General features: G+C 43.2%; 1 protein-coding gene across 2 annotated transcripts; it reads left to right on the forward strand.

The window, feature by feature from the left end:
- The first annotated feature begins 152 nt into the window (after positions 1–152).
- On the forward strand, positions 153–5,142 carry kud (oligosaccharyltransferase subunit 5 kud). Of its 2 annotated transcripts, XM_076173492.1 has the most exons (5): positions 241–297; positions 2,829–2,989; positions 3,972–4,127; positions 4,801–4,928; positions 5,063–5,142. In XM_076173492.1, the coding sequence occupies exons 3-4, from the start codon at positions 3,987–3,989 to the stop codon at positions 4,882–4,884; spliced, it is 225 nt and encodes a 74-aa protein (XP_076029607.1). In that variant the 5' UTR covers positions 241–297; positions 2,829–2,989; positions 3,972–3,986; the 3' UTR covers positions 4,885–4,928; positions 5,063–5,142. The 2 variants fall into 2 exon arrangements, with proteins under 2 accessions (XP_076029606.1, XP_076029607.1); XM_076173491.1 differs by lacking the exon at positions 2,829–2,989 and having other exon boundaries at positions 153–297.
- The last annotated feature ends 10,917 nt before the right edge of the window (positions 5,143–16,059 follow it).

The raw sequence follows: 16,059 nt of genomic DNA on the forward strand, positions 1-16,059 counted from the left end.
TAACATATATGGAATTAAATAAAATCTAATTATTTTTGCATATGCTGAAACAACTATCTTTTTATTTTATTTATAAAATGTCATTTATATTAAAATTTGGATGATGTTGGCGTATATTAAACTTATATAAAGTTTATATTATTCTCATTATAATTCACCTATTTCAGAGCCCTAAATTTTCTACATAAATTGTGATGTTCTGTGTTGACGTGTTGATTATTTACACTCGGTATCAAACGCGCCCACCAGACGGTGTCAACTTGCCATTGGTTCAGACAATACGAAACATACAACATGGTAAGAATAATTTAGGAGGGTGAAGTTAGTATTATCTAGTATAAGTTGATGTATTAAAGTGAATATTTCCGTTATTGTTTTAATTGTTTACTAAATATAACTTCTGTCTTTATAGTTTCTTTGGGACTGAAGGCATACCAATGTATGTTCTCAAGATACTCAATCCGTTCACCGGGTAACGGGTTGTATTTGCAAGTGTTTAAGAGTAATATTTGTTTATTTTCCATCATCGTCGACAGAAATAACAGAATCAGAAACAAGAATATGTCCGATGCATACAAATGAACGGTTGTGTAGATTTGACAAATTACCTGTTATTCTAATCATGGTAGTTGCATCATTCATACTAGTAACTAGTAGGAATATCATAAATATGCTGGATCCTAAGGCTAATTATTTTAATGGGCTCACAGCTTACTAAAATGCTGTAATGACCATAGTGCCTCACTTGATAGCGTTGCACAGTCTCACTCAGCACTGTCTAAGATAGTCATTGCTCAGCAACATAGAAATAACACCTCCATAAGTTGAAGTTCATTTGTAAACATATGAAATAATGCTCAACAGCAATGTGCAATTGTATTAACCTCTAAAGGATAGAAGCAGTGTAAAACTACATTTTATAATAACCAACCAACGGCGTGGTTAGGTTGTTAGGTTAGGTGAGAGTAGATGAATTTATCACACTAGCTAGGTCAACATGAAAATGGAATTCCTGATATATGAGCTGAAGTAGTTTTCATGGGATGCAAAAAGTCACTATGAGTACAATGCAATTTGAATTATCCATCAAGCTGTCCAAGTTCTTGAGATATTGCATTTTGAATGGAATTAAATCGGGCCGAAACGTGCAGTCTGACTAATTGCCGATCAAACGTAAACAATGACAGTTTTTACTGACAGGCACAATTTTATATAGAAATTTAGCATATGGTTGCATTATTTGACCTATTTTCTTTAAGATGTGTGATTTCCATGTAATTTGATCAAAGAATTACGTTTTTATCCTCTGCAAAATTACCCACCACAGCTACGAATACCGTCAAATTACATGAAGATCAGACATTTTAAAGAAAATAGTTTGAATAATTCAACTATATGCAATCTATTACACTAATAACACGATAGTAACAAACTTAATAGTGTAGTTTGATCCATACCACCAGTGATCATAGATAGCGGGCAGGACGAATCGTAGCTGTGGTCCATAATATTACAGAGGATAAAAACTTAACTTCTCTTTGATCAAATTACATGAAAATCACACATTTTAAAGAAAATAGTTAAAATAATTCAACTATAAGTCTATTACACTAATAACATAATAGTAAGAAACTTAATAGAGTGAAGTTTGATCCATACCACCAGTGATAGATAAGATGGCGGGATGGATGTTGACCTTGTTGTTATGAGATAATGCGACCCGATAGAAAAAAAATTAGTACCACCGATTTCTCAGCTCTTCCGTAACACGCTGCCTTTATTTTGGTATTAGAATAATCCGCGAGACTAGTAGTTTTCGTTCATTTTGGTCAGTTGCCAATACACTGAATTTATTTAGCTCATTTTTTTACGCTGAAACATAAACCAATTTTCGATTTACTGCTGAATGTAAGCAGCCGTGTTTATCTTATGTTTTTATGTACCGACATGTAACTGATATAATTGTTTGAAATTTACTACGATTGTAGTAAATACACTCGCATAACATTTGTATGAATGAAATTACCCGCGGTATGTAAATTTGGCCATTTGCATGGCGTGCGCTTAAAATGACGCGCTATGATTGTGCTCGTCATCGATGGTGGCGCCTGTGGTGGTGTTTGACCTACCTAATCATACTATAATTTCTTTGACCTCTGCGTCTATCAACACAAAGATGGTGTCTCACATAACCAATGGGCCAAGCTGGCCAACAAGCATGTTAGGTTATGCTATAATAGGTTGGGAGCTATTGGACAGCCTAAGTTTTATGTTAATGTCCATGTTCGCATGCTTCTGGAATTGTACCAATTAGGTTAGGAGCTACTGGACAATGCAAGTTTCACATTAAATATTAGTGTTTGCGTGATTCTGGAATTTTCCCCATAATTGTATGTGTACAAAAGTTTTTGATACAGCCAGTATGTATGTTTGTCACCAGATGTCACAAATAATAGTAAATTTCCAGAAATGCACATGGAACCAGTATTCCAGAAGAAAATGAAATATCAATATTATAAATTATAGTACATTAATATGCTTTTATTGGTGGGAATCAGTAAGAAAAAAGTTGCTAAAAGCAATATATTACTTACAAAATTTTCATAGAGGTCCACCACATGTCATGTTTTTTTTTTATATATACTACATTAACTTGTTTAATCAAGTATACCAAGTTTTCTCAAAGATCTTTTATAAGTGTGTGTTTTTTGTAATTCAGATTTTATTTGGATGCATAATGTTTGTAATGTATGCATGCTCCCTTTAATGTTATCCATATAAACAGTGATGTGGGAGAGAAGAATAATGAAAGCATTATACTTTTTCAGAATTTAGTTTTATGTTAAAGCAACACAATTTACTTCTTTCACCCTGCTGGTGATAAACATGGCAAAGTAAATTATTAACACCACCTGTAATGGTGTTATTTCTACTGAAATTAATCTGTTTTTGTGCCAACCCTGAGGATGGATAAAAAGTTAAAAACAAGGTATTTGTTTTAGAAATTTATATTAAATTCATATGCATCACACTAAGGAATTGATTCCTGGCATTCTCGATCAGGGAGGGGGGCCCTTTGGAAAAAGTTGACCAAGCATCACTGCACTGCAAGTTAGCACCCTGCTCTGTTAAGGGTATGTGTGTGCATTTCCCATAGATCAGGTCATACATGAGCTCTCATCTGGTCTAAGGTTATGGTGATCCTCCAGTAGGAGACACTACCACAACTAATTTCAGATCACTAATAACAACTCGTTTCCTTTTTCCTTAACACTAGCCAACCTACATCCCATCTGCAAACATTAATCTGCATCTCCAGTTACAAGAGTAAAAGAAAAGAAAGATCTGGGAATATTAGTCTAAGATATAACTTGTTACTTGAGAAATATATCAGCAAAATTGTGGGTTAAACACACTGATTATTAGTGAAAATAGAAGTGGCTTTTTGCGACGTAGTAGAAATGGTAAAAAAAAAAAGGAAGCTAGGTCTTCCCTAGATTAGAACATGCAGCTGTGTTATAGTCTCTTTACAGTGAAGGAAATAAACAAAATTGAGAGAATACTAAGAGCAATCAAATTAGTTTAGAGAGTTGCAGGTAAAATATACGGAGATTATATGCATTAGATCTGCCATCATCATGAGAAAAGAGGGAAGTGACATGATTACTGTGTTTGGTCATTTAAAAGTAGATAAAGCTGACAGATTTGGTTTCAGATGGGAAGGCATCATGAGATTACAGTAATAAATAAAAGACTACCACGTATCTGAAGCAAGTCAAGAAAAATAGTCGTCTGTATCGGTGCACGAGTTCCTTGAATAGCTCAACCAAAAACCATTGGCAAATTCAAAACTATGTACGATAGATGGAGAAAGAGACCAGATTGGATGAGTGTAGGTACTTTCATGTATATATTGATTTGGTAAATACAAGCTGAACTAGTATTAAATTTTATTTTGTTCTATATTGCAGATTGAGGTTGAATCTATGAGCCGTTATGTGTCTCCAGTCAATCCAGCTATTTATCCACACCTGACACTTGTCCTCCTCAGCATTGGTATTTTCTTTACGGCATGGTTCTTTGTCTATGAAGTCACTTCTACCAAACTTACCAGGGATTTCTTCAAGGTGAGGATGGCTTCAGGACAGTTTAATTTTATTCTAACATGACGGCTGAAAGAAATATTTTTGCAAGTTAACTGTTGATATTGTGCCTTGTGTAAATAATTGTTATGTATTGGCAAGAATGAAATATCTTGTCATTGAAAGAACCAACCCCTACACTACAGCGATTCCCCCTCAGAATGTCTGCAGAGGATGTAAACATACTGAAAGGGGTCAAGATTAGATATTTAACTACCCTTGGGAGTTGGGTCATATCAGTAGTGATAGTTTGTTTTAATATATATGTAAGTAACTCTACTACTTCATAATGTTTAATATCTGTTCAGTCTTTTTGTAGACTTGAAATTATAAATAGTGACAGTACCAATTATGTACAGTATGGTATTAATCTTGTAGAGAAATTGTCAGCATATGCCAATGTTATCTCCACAGAGTTTCATCAGTTTTTGTCTTGGGTTGGATAACTGATTTCTTTTTGATTAGTGGTGTAGTAAATCCATACAAACTTAATCAGAGTCTGAATTGATTTTATCTCATGATTTCGGGGAAATGTTAGTCCTTGTGTGATTGTGGTCAGAAACAGTTATTCATACATATTTACACTGCAGAAACCTAAAGATGAAATGTGAATAGTTTCTTCCCTTCAATGTTTTAATATTTTGTTCTTATTTTACAGGAGTGCCTTATTGCACTTGTGGCTTCTTTCTTCATGGGATTTGGAATCCTCTTCCTGCTGTTGTGGGTTGGAATATATGTCTGAGTTCCTACAGCTAGCTAGTGACTGTGTGCATGTTGTGTGAAATGGTGAGTAATGTAGTAAATGTTTCACAAATGCGATCTTGATTGCTGTGGTAAAAATGCAGAGAATGCGTTGCTTCAGATTTATTTTTTATTATTTTTATTATCATTAATTTGTATTTGTTTATTCATTTTTTCAGGATAGTGACAAAGTTGGAAACATTCCTATGAGAACATATTGGTATATCTACTGTTGAAAATAAATGTTTTTACAAATTTATCATTAGTTTTTTATTTAAAATGGTTTCCTATTGATAAAGTTGCTTGTAAAATTGGGGCATGATCAAAATGAGGACTTCAGGTCTTACCATATCTGAATGTGTACAAACATTCATCCCAAAGACTCTTTTCCCCCATTTAATATTGGAGTGGCCAAGTCAAAGCTTGCACATACTACATGTACATTAAAGTTTAACTCTTCCCTTCTTGGCACCTTGAAGATGAGCAAATCCTGTTACCTGTCACATTGCAGTGAGGCAGCTCTTCCATAGCAAGGCCTGACAGCTGGAGCTGGCTTCCACTGCCTCATTACAACCCCCCCCCCCCCCCAAAAAAAAAAAAAAAATCCGCTTGGAAGTTCTACAGAGCAGAAAATATATCTTTGGGCCACATCATCCTATACATTTTCAATCTTCCTCTATTCAAGTCTTGTGCACCGTCTGCACCCTGCTCCCAATATTCTTCACACATCCAAGGCCATCTTTACTCCATCCACCTTGTTCGTGGCATTTCTCCCAAATTCTACCCCAATAGTGGCATACAATTGAGGGTAAATGTGGACAAAAGTAAAGTGATGTACACTGAACATGGGAGTGAAGGTTTTCATCAGGTAACCTGTATCTGTTGTATAGTCTTATTGTGTGAACCCTGATGACCTCTTCTCCCTAGCAGGATTTTAAGTTAAGACTGGGACAGGACATGCATAAGTGAAATATCTGCTTCATCACATGGTGCTCCTTGGGGCCTACTACCATCCAGTTTTTGTCATTCCCAAGACTGTGATCCAGGAGTTGCCAAGAATGGGGCGAGATGGTATATTGTCACTATCAAACTTCCCTCCCACTATGCAATGATAGCTTCATTATTCCACTTAAGAAACATAGAGATATCAAGTAATAGCGCATGATGGTGGGGGTAGAATATTAATATATCTGGAGAAAGTCTGTCCACATGGGTGGATTCGGTGGTTGCTGTTCCTGTGGTAATTGTTGTTACGGGAATGGCATTGTTTACCTTGAGCTACGGCAATTTCCCGAAAGCTCGTTTAATTTTCGAATTGGGAATCTTTCCTGTAACTTCGTACCACACTATTGTAATTTTAATTAATATTATTAAACTCCCCTCCCTCTTTAATATTTATTTAAACCTATGTCCTAATTTGATTAACAAATCAGGAACTTGAGAACTTACGTCAAGTATCTGTTGTCCCGTGACTTTGAAACCGTTTTGAAGGCTCAATAAAACTCCTGCCGAACAAGACCAACTCTCTGTCACGGTCCGTCAGACTAGCTGCAACCCTCGTCCCAGTGACTAGCTTCAACACTGGTACCGTGACAAGCTTTAACCGTGTCTCCAAAAGGACGATAAAACCTCGGCAAGGAACTAGCCATCGAAGTCTCAAGCATATATATATTTCTAACGATTTTTGTTAGAGAACTCATTCAGGTAAGTTCTCTATCGTTCTGTTTTGTTGATCTAATTACGACATCCTAGAATCAAAGTCCCTCTGTTATATCCCCACCCTACCCAGTGATACTTGCCTGTAAAAGAAGAACCAACCCTCAACAAACTTAGAACAATCTGTAATGGTAATGCTGGAGCAAATACCCACCATCACCGAAGAGTGTAACAATTGTTACTGTTGGTGTAATTGAAAGGTGCAAATGCCTCGATAACTAACCCTGACCCAACTATGCAACATGGTATTACTGAACTTGATCACCCAAGACTTTTGGACTTGAAATTTATTAACAATGAACTATGAACAGAAAAATATCCCATGGATATGAGGACTTTGGAGATAATGCAGAAAACCCTGCAATATGGACCTGTAGACAACATAGTTGGGGCATTAACAACCTTGGCAAACATCCAAGCCTAAACAACACTACATCAATATTTAGTACCAGTATGGGAGGAGTCCACATTCCACTGCATGACATGATACAGAAATACAGAAAAAAAAAATCAAGGCTTTTTCCCCTTTGTTAGGGAGGTAGCCCCCCCCCCCCAAAAGAAAAATAAATAAATAAAAGGGGGAGAAAAGCCTTTGGTATATGTATATAAAAGGTAATATGTGTATATCGGGTTAAAACCATAGATGTTTTCCATAGTGGTATATTGCACAATATGAAGGAGATGCTAAGTGTTTTTGGTCACAGTTTGTACATTTAGCTAACTTAGGCATGGTGAATTGTGTGCAGGGTCCAAACAGTACACACATGCTTCGCAGACAACATCATTGGTGTGTCCAATGCATCAGCAGGTCAAAAAGTTGTGTGTGTGAGTAGTACATATGCAGCCTGAGCCCAAGGGCGTGGCGGTGGCACCCCTCCAAAATTGGGCCTTTTCAGCAAGTCATCACTTTTGGGCCTCTGGCACCCATACCGTTGGCCTGAGTTGTGTCAGATTGGACTCCACGGCAGCGCTGGCCGCCCTCAACCTGTGAGTGAGATGGCGGGTAAATCGGAGCAGGTGAACAAAATGACCCAAAATCACCAAAAATTCAAAGGACTCCAAGAATATAGACGAAAATGCGAAGGTGACCAATTTGGTCCAAACTCGCCCCACAGGGAGAGAGTCGGACACGATGCACAGCCAGGTAGACATAAGTAGCCTGAGCCCAAGGGCGTGGCGGTGGCACGTCTCCAAAATTGGGCCTTTTCACCAAGTAATCATTTTTGGGCCTCTGGCACCCATACCGTTGGCCTGAGTGGTGTCAGATTGGACTCCACGGCAGCCCCCCTGGCCGCCCTCGACCTGTGAGTGAGATGGCGGGTAAATAGGAGCAGGTGACCGAAAATCCGAAGGTGACCGATTTGGTCCAAACTTGCCCCACAGGGAGAGAGTCGGACACAATGCACAGCAAGGTAGACATGAGCAGCCTGAGCCCAAGGGCGTGGCGGTGGCACCCCTCCAAATTTGGGCCTTTTCACCAAGTAATCACTTTTGGGCCTCTGGCACCCATACCGTTGGCCTGAGTGGTGTCAGATTGGACTCCACGGCAGCCCTGGTCGCCCTCGACCTGTGAGTGAGATGGCGGGTAAATCGGAGCAGGTGACCATAATGACCCAAAATCCCCAAAAATTCAGAGTTTTAGACAAACATCCGAAGGTGACCGATTTGGTCCAAACTTGCCCCACAGGGAGAGAGTCGGACACAATGCACAGCAAGGTAGACATGAGCAGCCAAAGCCCAAGGGCGTTGCGGTGGCACCCCTCCAAATTTGGGCCTTTTCAGCAAGTAATCACTTTTGGGCCTCTAGCACCCATACCGTTGGCCTGAGTGGTGTCAGATTGGACTCCACGGTAGCCCTGGTCGCCCTCGACCTGTGAGTGAGATGGCGGGTAAATCGGAGCAGGTGACCATAATGACCCAAAATCACCAAACAATTCAAAGGATTAACTCCATGAATATAGACGAAAATCCGAAGGTGACCGATTTGGTCCTAACTTGCCCCACAGGGAGAGAGTCGGACACAATGCACAGCAAGGTAGACATGAGCAGCCTGAGCCCAAGGGCGTGGCGGTGCCACGCCTCCAAATTTGGGCCTTTTCAGCAAGTAATCACTTCTGGGCCTCTGGCACCCATACCGTTGGCCTGAGTGGTGTCAGATTGGACTCCACGGCAGCCCTGGTCGCCCTCGACCTGTGAGTGAGATGGCGGGTAAATCGGAGCAGGTGACCATAATGACCCAAAATCACCAAAAATTCAAGGGATAAACTCCATGAATTTAAACGAAAATCCGAAGGTGACCGATTAGGTCCAAACTTGCCCCACAGGGAGAGAGTCGGACACAATGCACAGCAAGGTAGACATAAGCAGCCTGAGCCCAAGGGCGTGGCGGTGGCATCCCTCCAAACCTGGGCCTTTTCAGCAAGTAATCACTTTTGGGCCTCTGGCACCCATACCTTTGGCCTGAGTGGTGTCAGATTGGACTACACGGCAGCCCTGGCCGCCCTCGACCTGTGAGTGAGATGGCGGGTAAATCGGAGCAGGTGACCATAATGACCCAAAATCACAAAAAATTCAAAGGACTCCATGAATTTAGACGAAAATCCGAAGGTGACCGATTTGGTCCAAACTTGCACCACAGGGAGAGAGTCGGATACAATGCACAGCAAGGTAGACATGAGCAGCCTGAGCCCAAGGGCGTGGCGGTGCCACGCCTCCAAATTTGGGCCTTTTCAGCAAGTAATCACTTCTGGGCCTCTGGCACCCATACCGTTGGCCTGAGTGGTGTCAGATTGGACTCCACGGCAGCCCTGGCCGCCCTCGACCTGTGAGTGAGATGGCGGGTAAATCGGAGCAGGTGACCAAAATGACCCAAAATCACCAAAAATTCAAAGGATTAACTCCATGAATTTAGACGAAAATCCGAAGGTGACCGATTTGGTCCAAACTTGCCCCACAGGGAGAGAGTCGGACACAATGCACAGCAAGGTAGACATGAGCAGCCTGAGCCCAAGGGCGCGGCGGTGGCACCCCTCCAAATTTGGGCCTTTTCACTGTTTTGCCTCTGGCACCCATGCCGTTGGCCTGAGTGGTGTCAGATTGGACTCCACGGCAGCCCTGGCCGCCCTCGACCTGTGAGTGAGATGGTGGGTAAATCGGAGCAGGTGACCAAAATGACCCAAAATCCCCAAAAACTCAAAGGATGAACTCCATGAATTTAGACGAAAATCCGAAGGTGACCGATTTGTAAGACCCATACTACAGGCAGCTCCTCGATTTTTTTTTTATCTATTTTTTAATATGAACTTGGGATGTAGAATGCTATTAAAAGTGCTTTTTTTGCATTCACATTTGGATTTCTTCGTGAAAACTTGGGAGAAGCGATTGCGGAGCATGTTGAGAGGTTCCATCAGGACATTGTTGCAACAGAGAAAAGATACCAAAGAAGATGGGGCACTACCATGATGGGAGACCATATATGGTCACTGGTGCATAAAGATGAAGGAGCTCACAGTCGGAAATCACGTTTATCAGTGCATTTCTAGCGGGCTCTGATAACATTATCACATGTTTTTTTTCTTACATTTTCTCACTAGTTTAGAAAGGAAATACAAGGACAAAATATAAGCTACTATTTATAGACAATGTGAATATGCTAGATATAGTGAATTATCACAGCTATATATATATTTTATAAATCAAACCTTAATTATCTTTTAAAATATCGATGTTCTGCAAATTTCGATTATATTTTTGAAACCAGGAGGAAGATAACCTTGGAAATATTAAAGGCGTTTAAAGAAACAAAACTAGTGTTACTCAGTGTAGTGATAATGACCACAATAACAATAACAACAATGATTATTATAATAATGATGATAATGATAATAATAATGATAAAGGTAGAAGGCCGAGCTGGAGTAGGAGGAGAAGGAAGAAGAGCAGGAAGAGGAAGAAGGAGATAGTTGGAGAGGTGTTGGTGGGGAAAAGCTTCATGAAAGACACTAATGGTGGGGGTGACAGCCCTTGAGGGAGAGAGAGCGAAGTAATGTTGGAGATATTGTTGGAGATGATGTTGAAGATAATGTTGGAGATGACGGCGGCGTGGGAAGACTTAATCGCCCCAACATTCGGCGAATGTTTATGATGTGTATTCAGTTAGTTGCACCTACACATCCATTCAAACTAACGAGTAACATGTTTATACACACATACACGTGAGTGGACGCACATGGACAAATATACACAATCTTACCCTAAGACGACTCGGTGGCGCAATGGTAGAGTTCCCTGCTGCCACTACGGTGGTCCGGGATCGAATCCCGCCCAATTCTGAATTAATTTCAGTATCGCTGCGCTGCGAGTCGTTACTCCAACTTACGTGGGCGGGGAGTTGGGTGTGTGTGTGCGTGTAAGATCACAGCATTATCCATAGATCGGTCATACATGAGTTCTGAGCTCTGCCGGGAAGTTAATAGCTGTCGATCACGAGTCCAACACGTGATTCAAAATGGTGAATCACACACAGACAGGGAGTGGGATGGTGAGTGTTGTGGAGGTTTAGTGTCCATCGGCTGAATAGGATCGCCTGGACATTTGCTGGATCCTCAAGCCGAGAGTCAGATCGAGAGAATTTTTTCGGTCCAATTCTGGACGAGGGGTTCTCCGAAGCTGAGTAGAACCCTCTGGCATCGGGATGAACGAGGTCCACAAATGGGAAAAAATAAAATAAAGAGATTATTCCTCTCTCTCTCTCTCTCTCTCTCTCTCTCTCTCTCTCTCTCTTTCTCTCTCTCCGACCTTGGGTCATTCTGGTGACCGCACGAGCTGGCGAAGAAGTCGATTTGGTAAAAGAACGAAGGAACGAAGACTGCGATGAAAAACTGACCTCAAACTGAAAAACATTGAACCCGATGGTGTATGTGCACTATTGTATCTAATTCTGGTGTCGCCAGGCGATTTTATTCAGTCGAGTAAACTCCCCGTTGACGTCAAAGGTTTCGAAAGTTTCTTTAGTTCCCGAGAAGACCCAAAGAGCCGCTCCTCCTCCTCCTCCTCCTCTTCCTGTAAAACGTTGAGGGCGACGGCGAGCTCGATGCACTTCCTTCTGGCTGGCGCCAAGCGATTTTATTCATCTGAGAGAAACCTCCAGATCCTCCCGGATCTTTGACCGTAAGAACAAAGCGCCGAGACGACGTCCGTCTTTCTAATGGCGCGGACTGGTAATGGCAATGGCATCTTGGTAATGGCAATGGTTTCTCCGGTAATGGCATTCTTGGTAATGGTATTTCGCGCGATGTCCTATCGATACCTTCGGCCTTGGAATCTTGAAGAGAAAAGCAAATTATAGCATACATCGTCGACGGCGAGCGGTTCCTCCTAGTCCTTCTTCGACTACGCAAGCGTGGAGGGGCACTACCCCTCCAGCCTTGCCCCGGACAAGTCCCCTTGCCTTGGCTTGGGCGGGTCGGAGGATTCCGCTCTGCTAGGGACGGGGGATGCCTACCTTACATACTCAGTATGGCATATTATCCCCTTCTTGTCGCTTTATCGCGCATGGTTCGCCGGGTCCAGATGTCGTTGTCCCCGCGTCGTCGTCGCTACAAAAGGTCTCGAAGGGGTGCCCCCCGGTCTTCTCGGTCGAAGTAGCTTCTGCCGAGCACGATCGTCCCGAGGTCCCAGCAGAGAGGTCTACTTGGCTCGACCTCGGGTGGCGACGACCCAGATGAGGAGAATGCATCAGACACAATGTAGACACACACACGCATATGTACGACATATATACACACACAAAGAATCACACGTACACACACACACACACACACACACACACACACACACACTCGGTGGCGCGGTTGGTAGAGTCCCCGACTGTCACTACGGAGGTCCGGGTTCGAATCCTGCCCAGGGCTGAAATAATTTCTGTATCGCTGCGCTTCGAGTCGTTACTCCAACTCTCGTGGGCGGGGAGTTGGGTGTGTGTGTTCGTGTAAGGTCACAGCATTACCCATAGATCGGTTATACGAGCTCTGAGCTCTCTTCCGGGAGGGAAATAGCTGTCGATCACGAGTCCAGCACGTGATCCAAAAACCAAGGTGAACACACACACAACCTCGTGGCGCAGTGGTTAGAGTTCTCGCCTGCCACTACGGCGGTCCGGGTTCAAATCTTGCCCAGGGCTGAAATCATTTCAATATCGCTGCGCTGCAAGTTGTTATTCCAACTGTCGTGGTCGGGGAGTTGGGTGTGTGTGTGCGTGTAAGATCACAGTATTATTCATAGATTGGTCATACGAGCTCTGAGTTCTCATCTGGGAGTTTGGGAGGTTAATAACTTTCGATCGCGAGTCGAACACGTGATCCAAGACCATGGTAAATCACACACATAACTGCTCGACGGCGCAGTGGTAACGTTCGCAATCGGTAATCCAGCGGTCAGAATTCGAAACCCGCTCAAGGAATGATAATAATAATAATAATAATAATAATAATAATAATGATAGTAATAATAATGATAGTAATAATAATGATAGTAATAATAATGATAGTAATAATAATGATAGTAATAATGATAGTAATAATAATAATAATGATAACAATAATAAATATGATAATAATAATAGTAACAATAATAATGATGAAATAATAATAATGAGATGTACAAGGGGAGAGGATGGCAGCAAATTGGAAGTGAGTATTAAGGGAGAGAGACTGGAGGAAGTGGATAGGTTTAGATTCTTGGGTGCGAATGTGGCAGGAAAGGGAGGAGTGGAGGTGGAGGCAGAATGTAGGTTGAGAAGCAAGTACAGTAAATGCCTTGGGGGATTAGAAAGTGTAATGAGAAATAGACATTTGGGAATGGATGCTAAGAGGAGATTGTACCTTTGGCCTGAGTGGTGTCCGAGTGAAATCTGCAGCTGGCCCGGTAGCCCTCCACCCGTGGGTGAGATGGTGGCCCAATTGGAGCAGGTCACCAATATGACCCCAAATCGTCAGGTCACCGATTTGGTCCAAACTTACTCCAGAGGGAGAGAGACCGAAAGGCCGGGTGGCGTCCAGTCATAAGTGTTGCGGGTTTAGGCGACAGCCACCGTTACATGCCAGGAAGGTGAGAATGACGCCTAACCGCCAGAAGCGCATTACACAGGTCGAGGGTCACCAGGACTCGTGTGGACTCCACCTGGACACCACTCAGGCCAAGTGAATACTCGCCACAGAGACTGATCTTTCTCTGGTCGTCACTTCCACGTCCTTGGTTCCAGGTTGCCCACACCTACCTCGCTGCACATTGTGGTTGACTATCTCCCTCTGAGGAATGTTTGGGGCAGATCGGTGATCTGGCGTTTTCTTGGGGGTGACTTTGGTCACTGTCTCCGATTGAACCACCATCTCGCCCACTGGTCGAGGGCTACCAGTCCTCATTTGGATTGCACTAGGATACCAATTAGGCTATTGGTACTGGTGCCAGAGGCAAAGTAAATAGTCGCCACAAAGGCTAATCTTTCTGCGGTCGCCACTGGCATGCCCTTGGGCCCAGGTTGCCCACACCTACCTCGCTGCACAATGTGATTGACTGTCTACCCCTGAGGAATGTTTGGGGCAAATCGGTGACATGACGATTTTTGGCAAAATCCGTGGGCCCTTAGCGTTTTTTGGGGGTCATTTTGGTCACTGTCTCCTAGTGAAACACCATCTCCCCCACAGGTCGAGGGCTACCAGTCCTCATTTGGATTGCACTAGGATACCAATTAGGCTATTGGTACTGGTGCCAGAGGCAAAGTAAATAGTCACCACAAAAGATCACATTTCTGCGGTCGCCACTAGCACGCCCTTGGGTCCAGGTCGCCCACACCTACCTCTCTGCACAATATGATTGACTGTCTACCCCTGGGGAACGTTTGGGGCAAATCGGTGACATGACGATTTATGGCAGTTTTTTGGGGGTCATTTTGGTCATTTTGGTCATTTTGGTCACTCTCTCCTATTGAACCACCATCTCGTCCAAGGGTCAAGGGCTACCAGTCCTTATTTGGATTACACTAGGATTCCAATTAGGCTATTGGTACTGGTGCCAGAGTCAAAGTAAATAGTCGCCACAAAGTCTCAGCTTTCTGCGGTCGCCACTGGCACACCCTTGGGTCCAGGTTGCTCACACCTACCTCGCTGCACAATGAGATTGACTGTCTACCCCTGAGGAATGTTTGGGGCAAATCAGTGACTTGACGAATTTTGGCAAAATCCGTGGGTTGACCCCATAGCATTTTTTGGGGGTCATTTTGGTCACTGTCTCCGATTGAACCACCATCTCGCCCACAGGTCGAGGGCTACCAGTCCTCATTTGGATTGCACTAGGATACCAATTAGGCTATTGGTACTGGTGCCAGAGGCAAAGTAAATAGTCGCCACAAAGGCTCACATTTCTGCGGTCGCCACTGGCACGCCCTTGGGTCCAGGTTGCCCACACCTACCTCACTGCAAAGTGTGATTGACTGTCTACCCCTGAGGAATGTTTAGGGCAAATCGGTGACATGACGATTTATGGCAAAATCCGTGGGTTCCCTGTGTTTTTTGGGGGTAATTTTGGTTTCTGTCTCCGATTGAACCACCATCTCGCCCACAGGTCGAGGGCTACCAGTCCTTATTTGGATTGTACTAGGATGCCATTTAGGCTATTGGTACTGGTGCCAGAGGCAAAGTAAATAGTCGCTACAAAGGCTCACATTTCTGCGGTCGCCACTGGCACGCCCTTGGGTCCAGGCTGGCCACTTCTACCTTGCTGCACAATGTGATTGACTGGCTACCCCTGAGGAATGTTTGGGGCACACCTTTCTGTGCCAGTGGCGACCGCAGAAAGGTGAGCCTTTGTGGCGACTATTTACTTTGCCTCTGGCACCAGTACCAATAGCCTAATTGGTATCCTAGTGCAATCCAAATGAGGACTGGTAGCCCTCGACCCTTGGGCGAGATGGTGGTTCAATCGGAGACAGTGACCAAAATGACCCCCAAAAAACGCTACGGGAACCCACGGATTTTGCCATAAATCGTCAGGTCACCGATTTGCCCCAAACAGTCCTCAGGGGTAGACAGTCAATCACATTGTACAGCGAGGTATGTGTGGGCAACCTGGACCCAAGGATGTGCCAGTAGCGACCGCAAAAAGGTGAGCCTTTGTGGCGACTATTTACTTTGCCTCTGGCACCAGTACCAGTAGCCTAACTGGTATCCTAGTGTAATCCAAATGAGGACTGGTAGCCCTCGACCTGTGGGCGAGATGGTGGTTCAATCGGAGACAGTGACCAAAATGACCCCCAAAAAAAGCTAAGGATTTTTCCATAAATCGTCAAGTCACCGATTTACCCCAAACATTCCTCAGGGGTAGACAGTCAATCACAATGTTCAGTGAGGTAGGTGTGGGCAACCTGGGCCCAAGGCTGTGCCAGTGGCGACCGCAGAATTGTGAGAGT

Source organism: Oratosquilla oratoria, chromosome 34 (genome assembly GCF_046742065.1).
Source record: "Oratosquilla oratoria isolate Oo_2021 chromosome 34, ASM4674206v1, whole genome shotgun sequence".
Lineage (NCBI taxonomy): Eukaryota > Metazoa > Arthropoda > Malacostraca > Stomatopoda > Squillidae > Oratosquilla > Oratosquilla oratoria.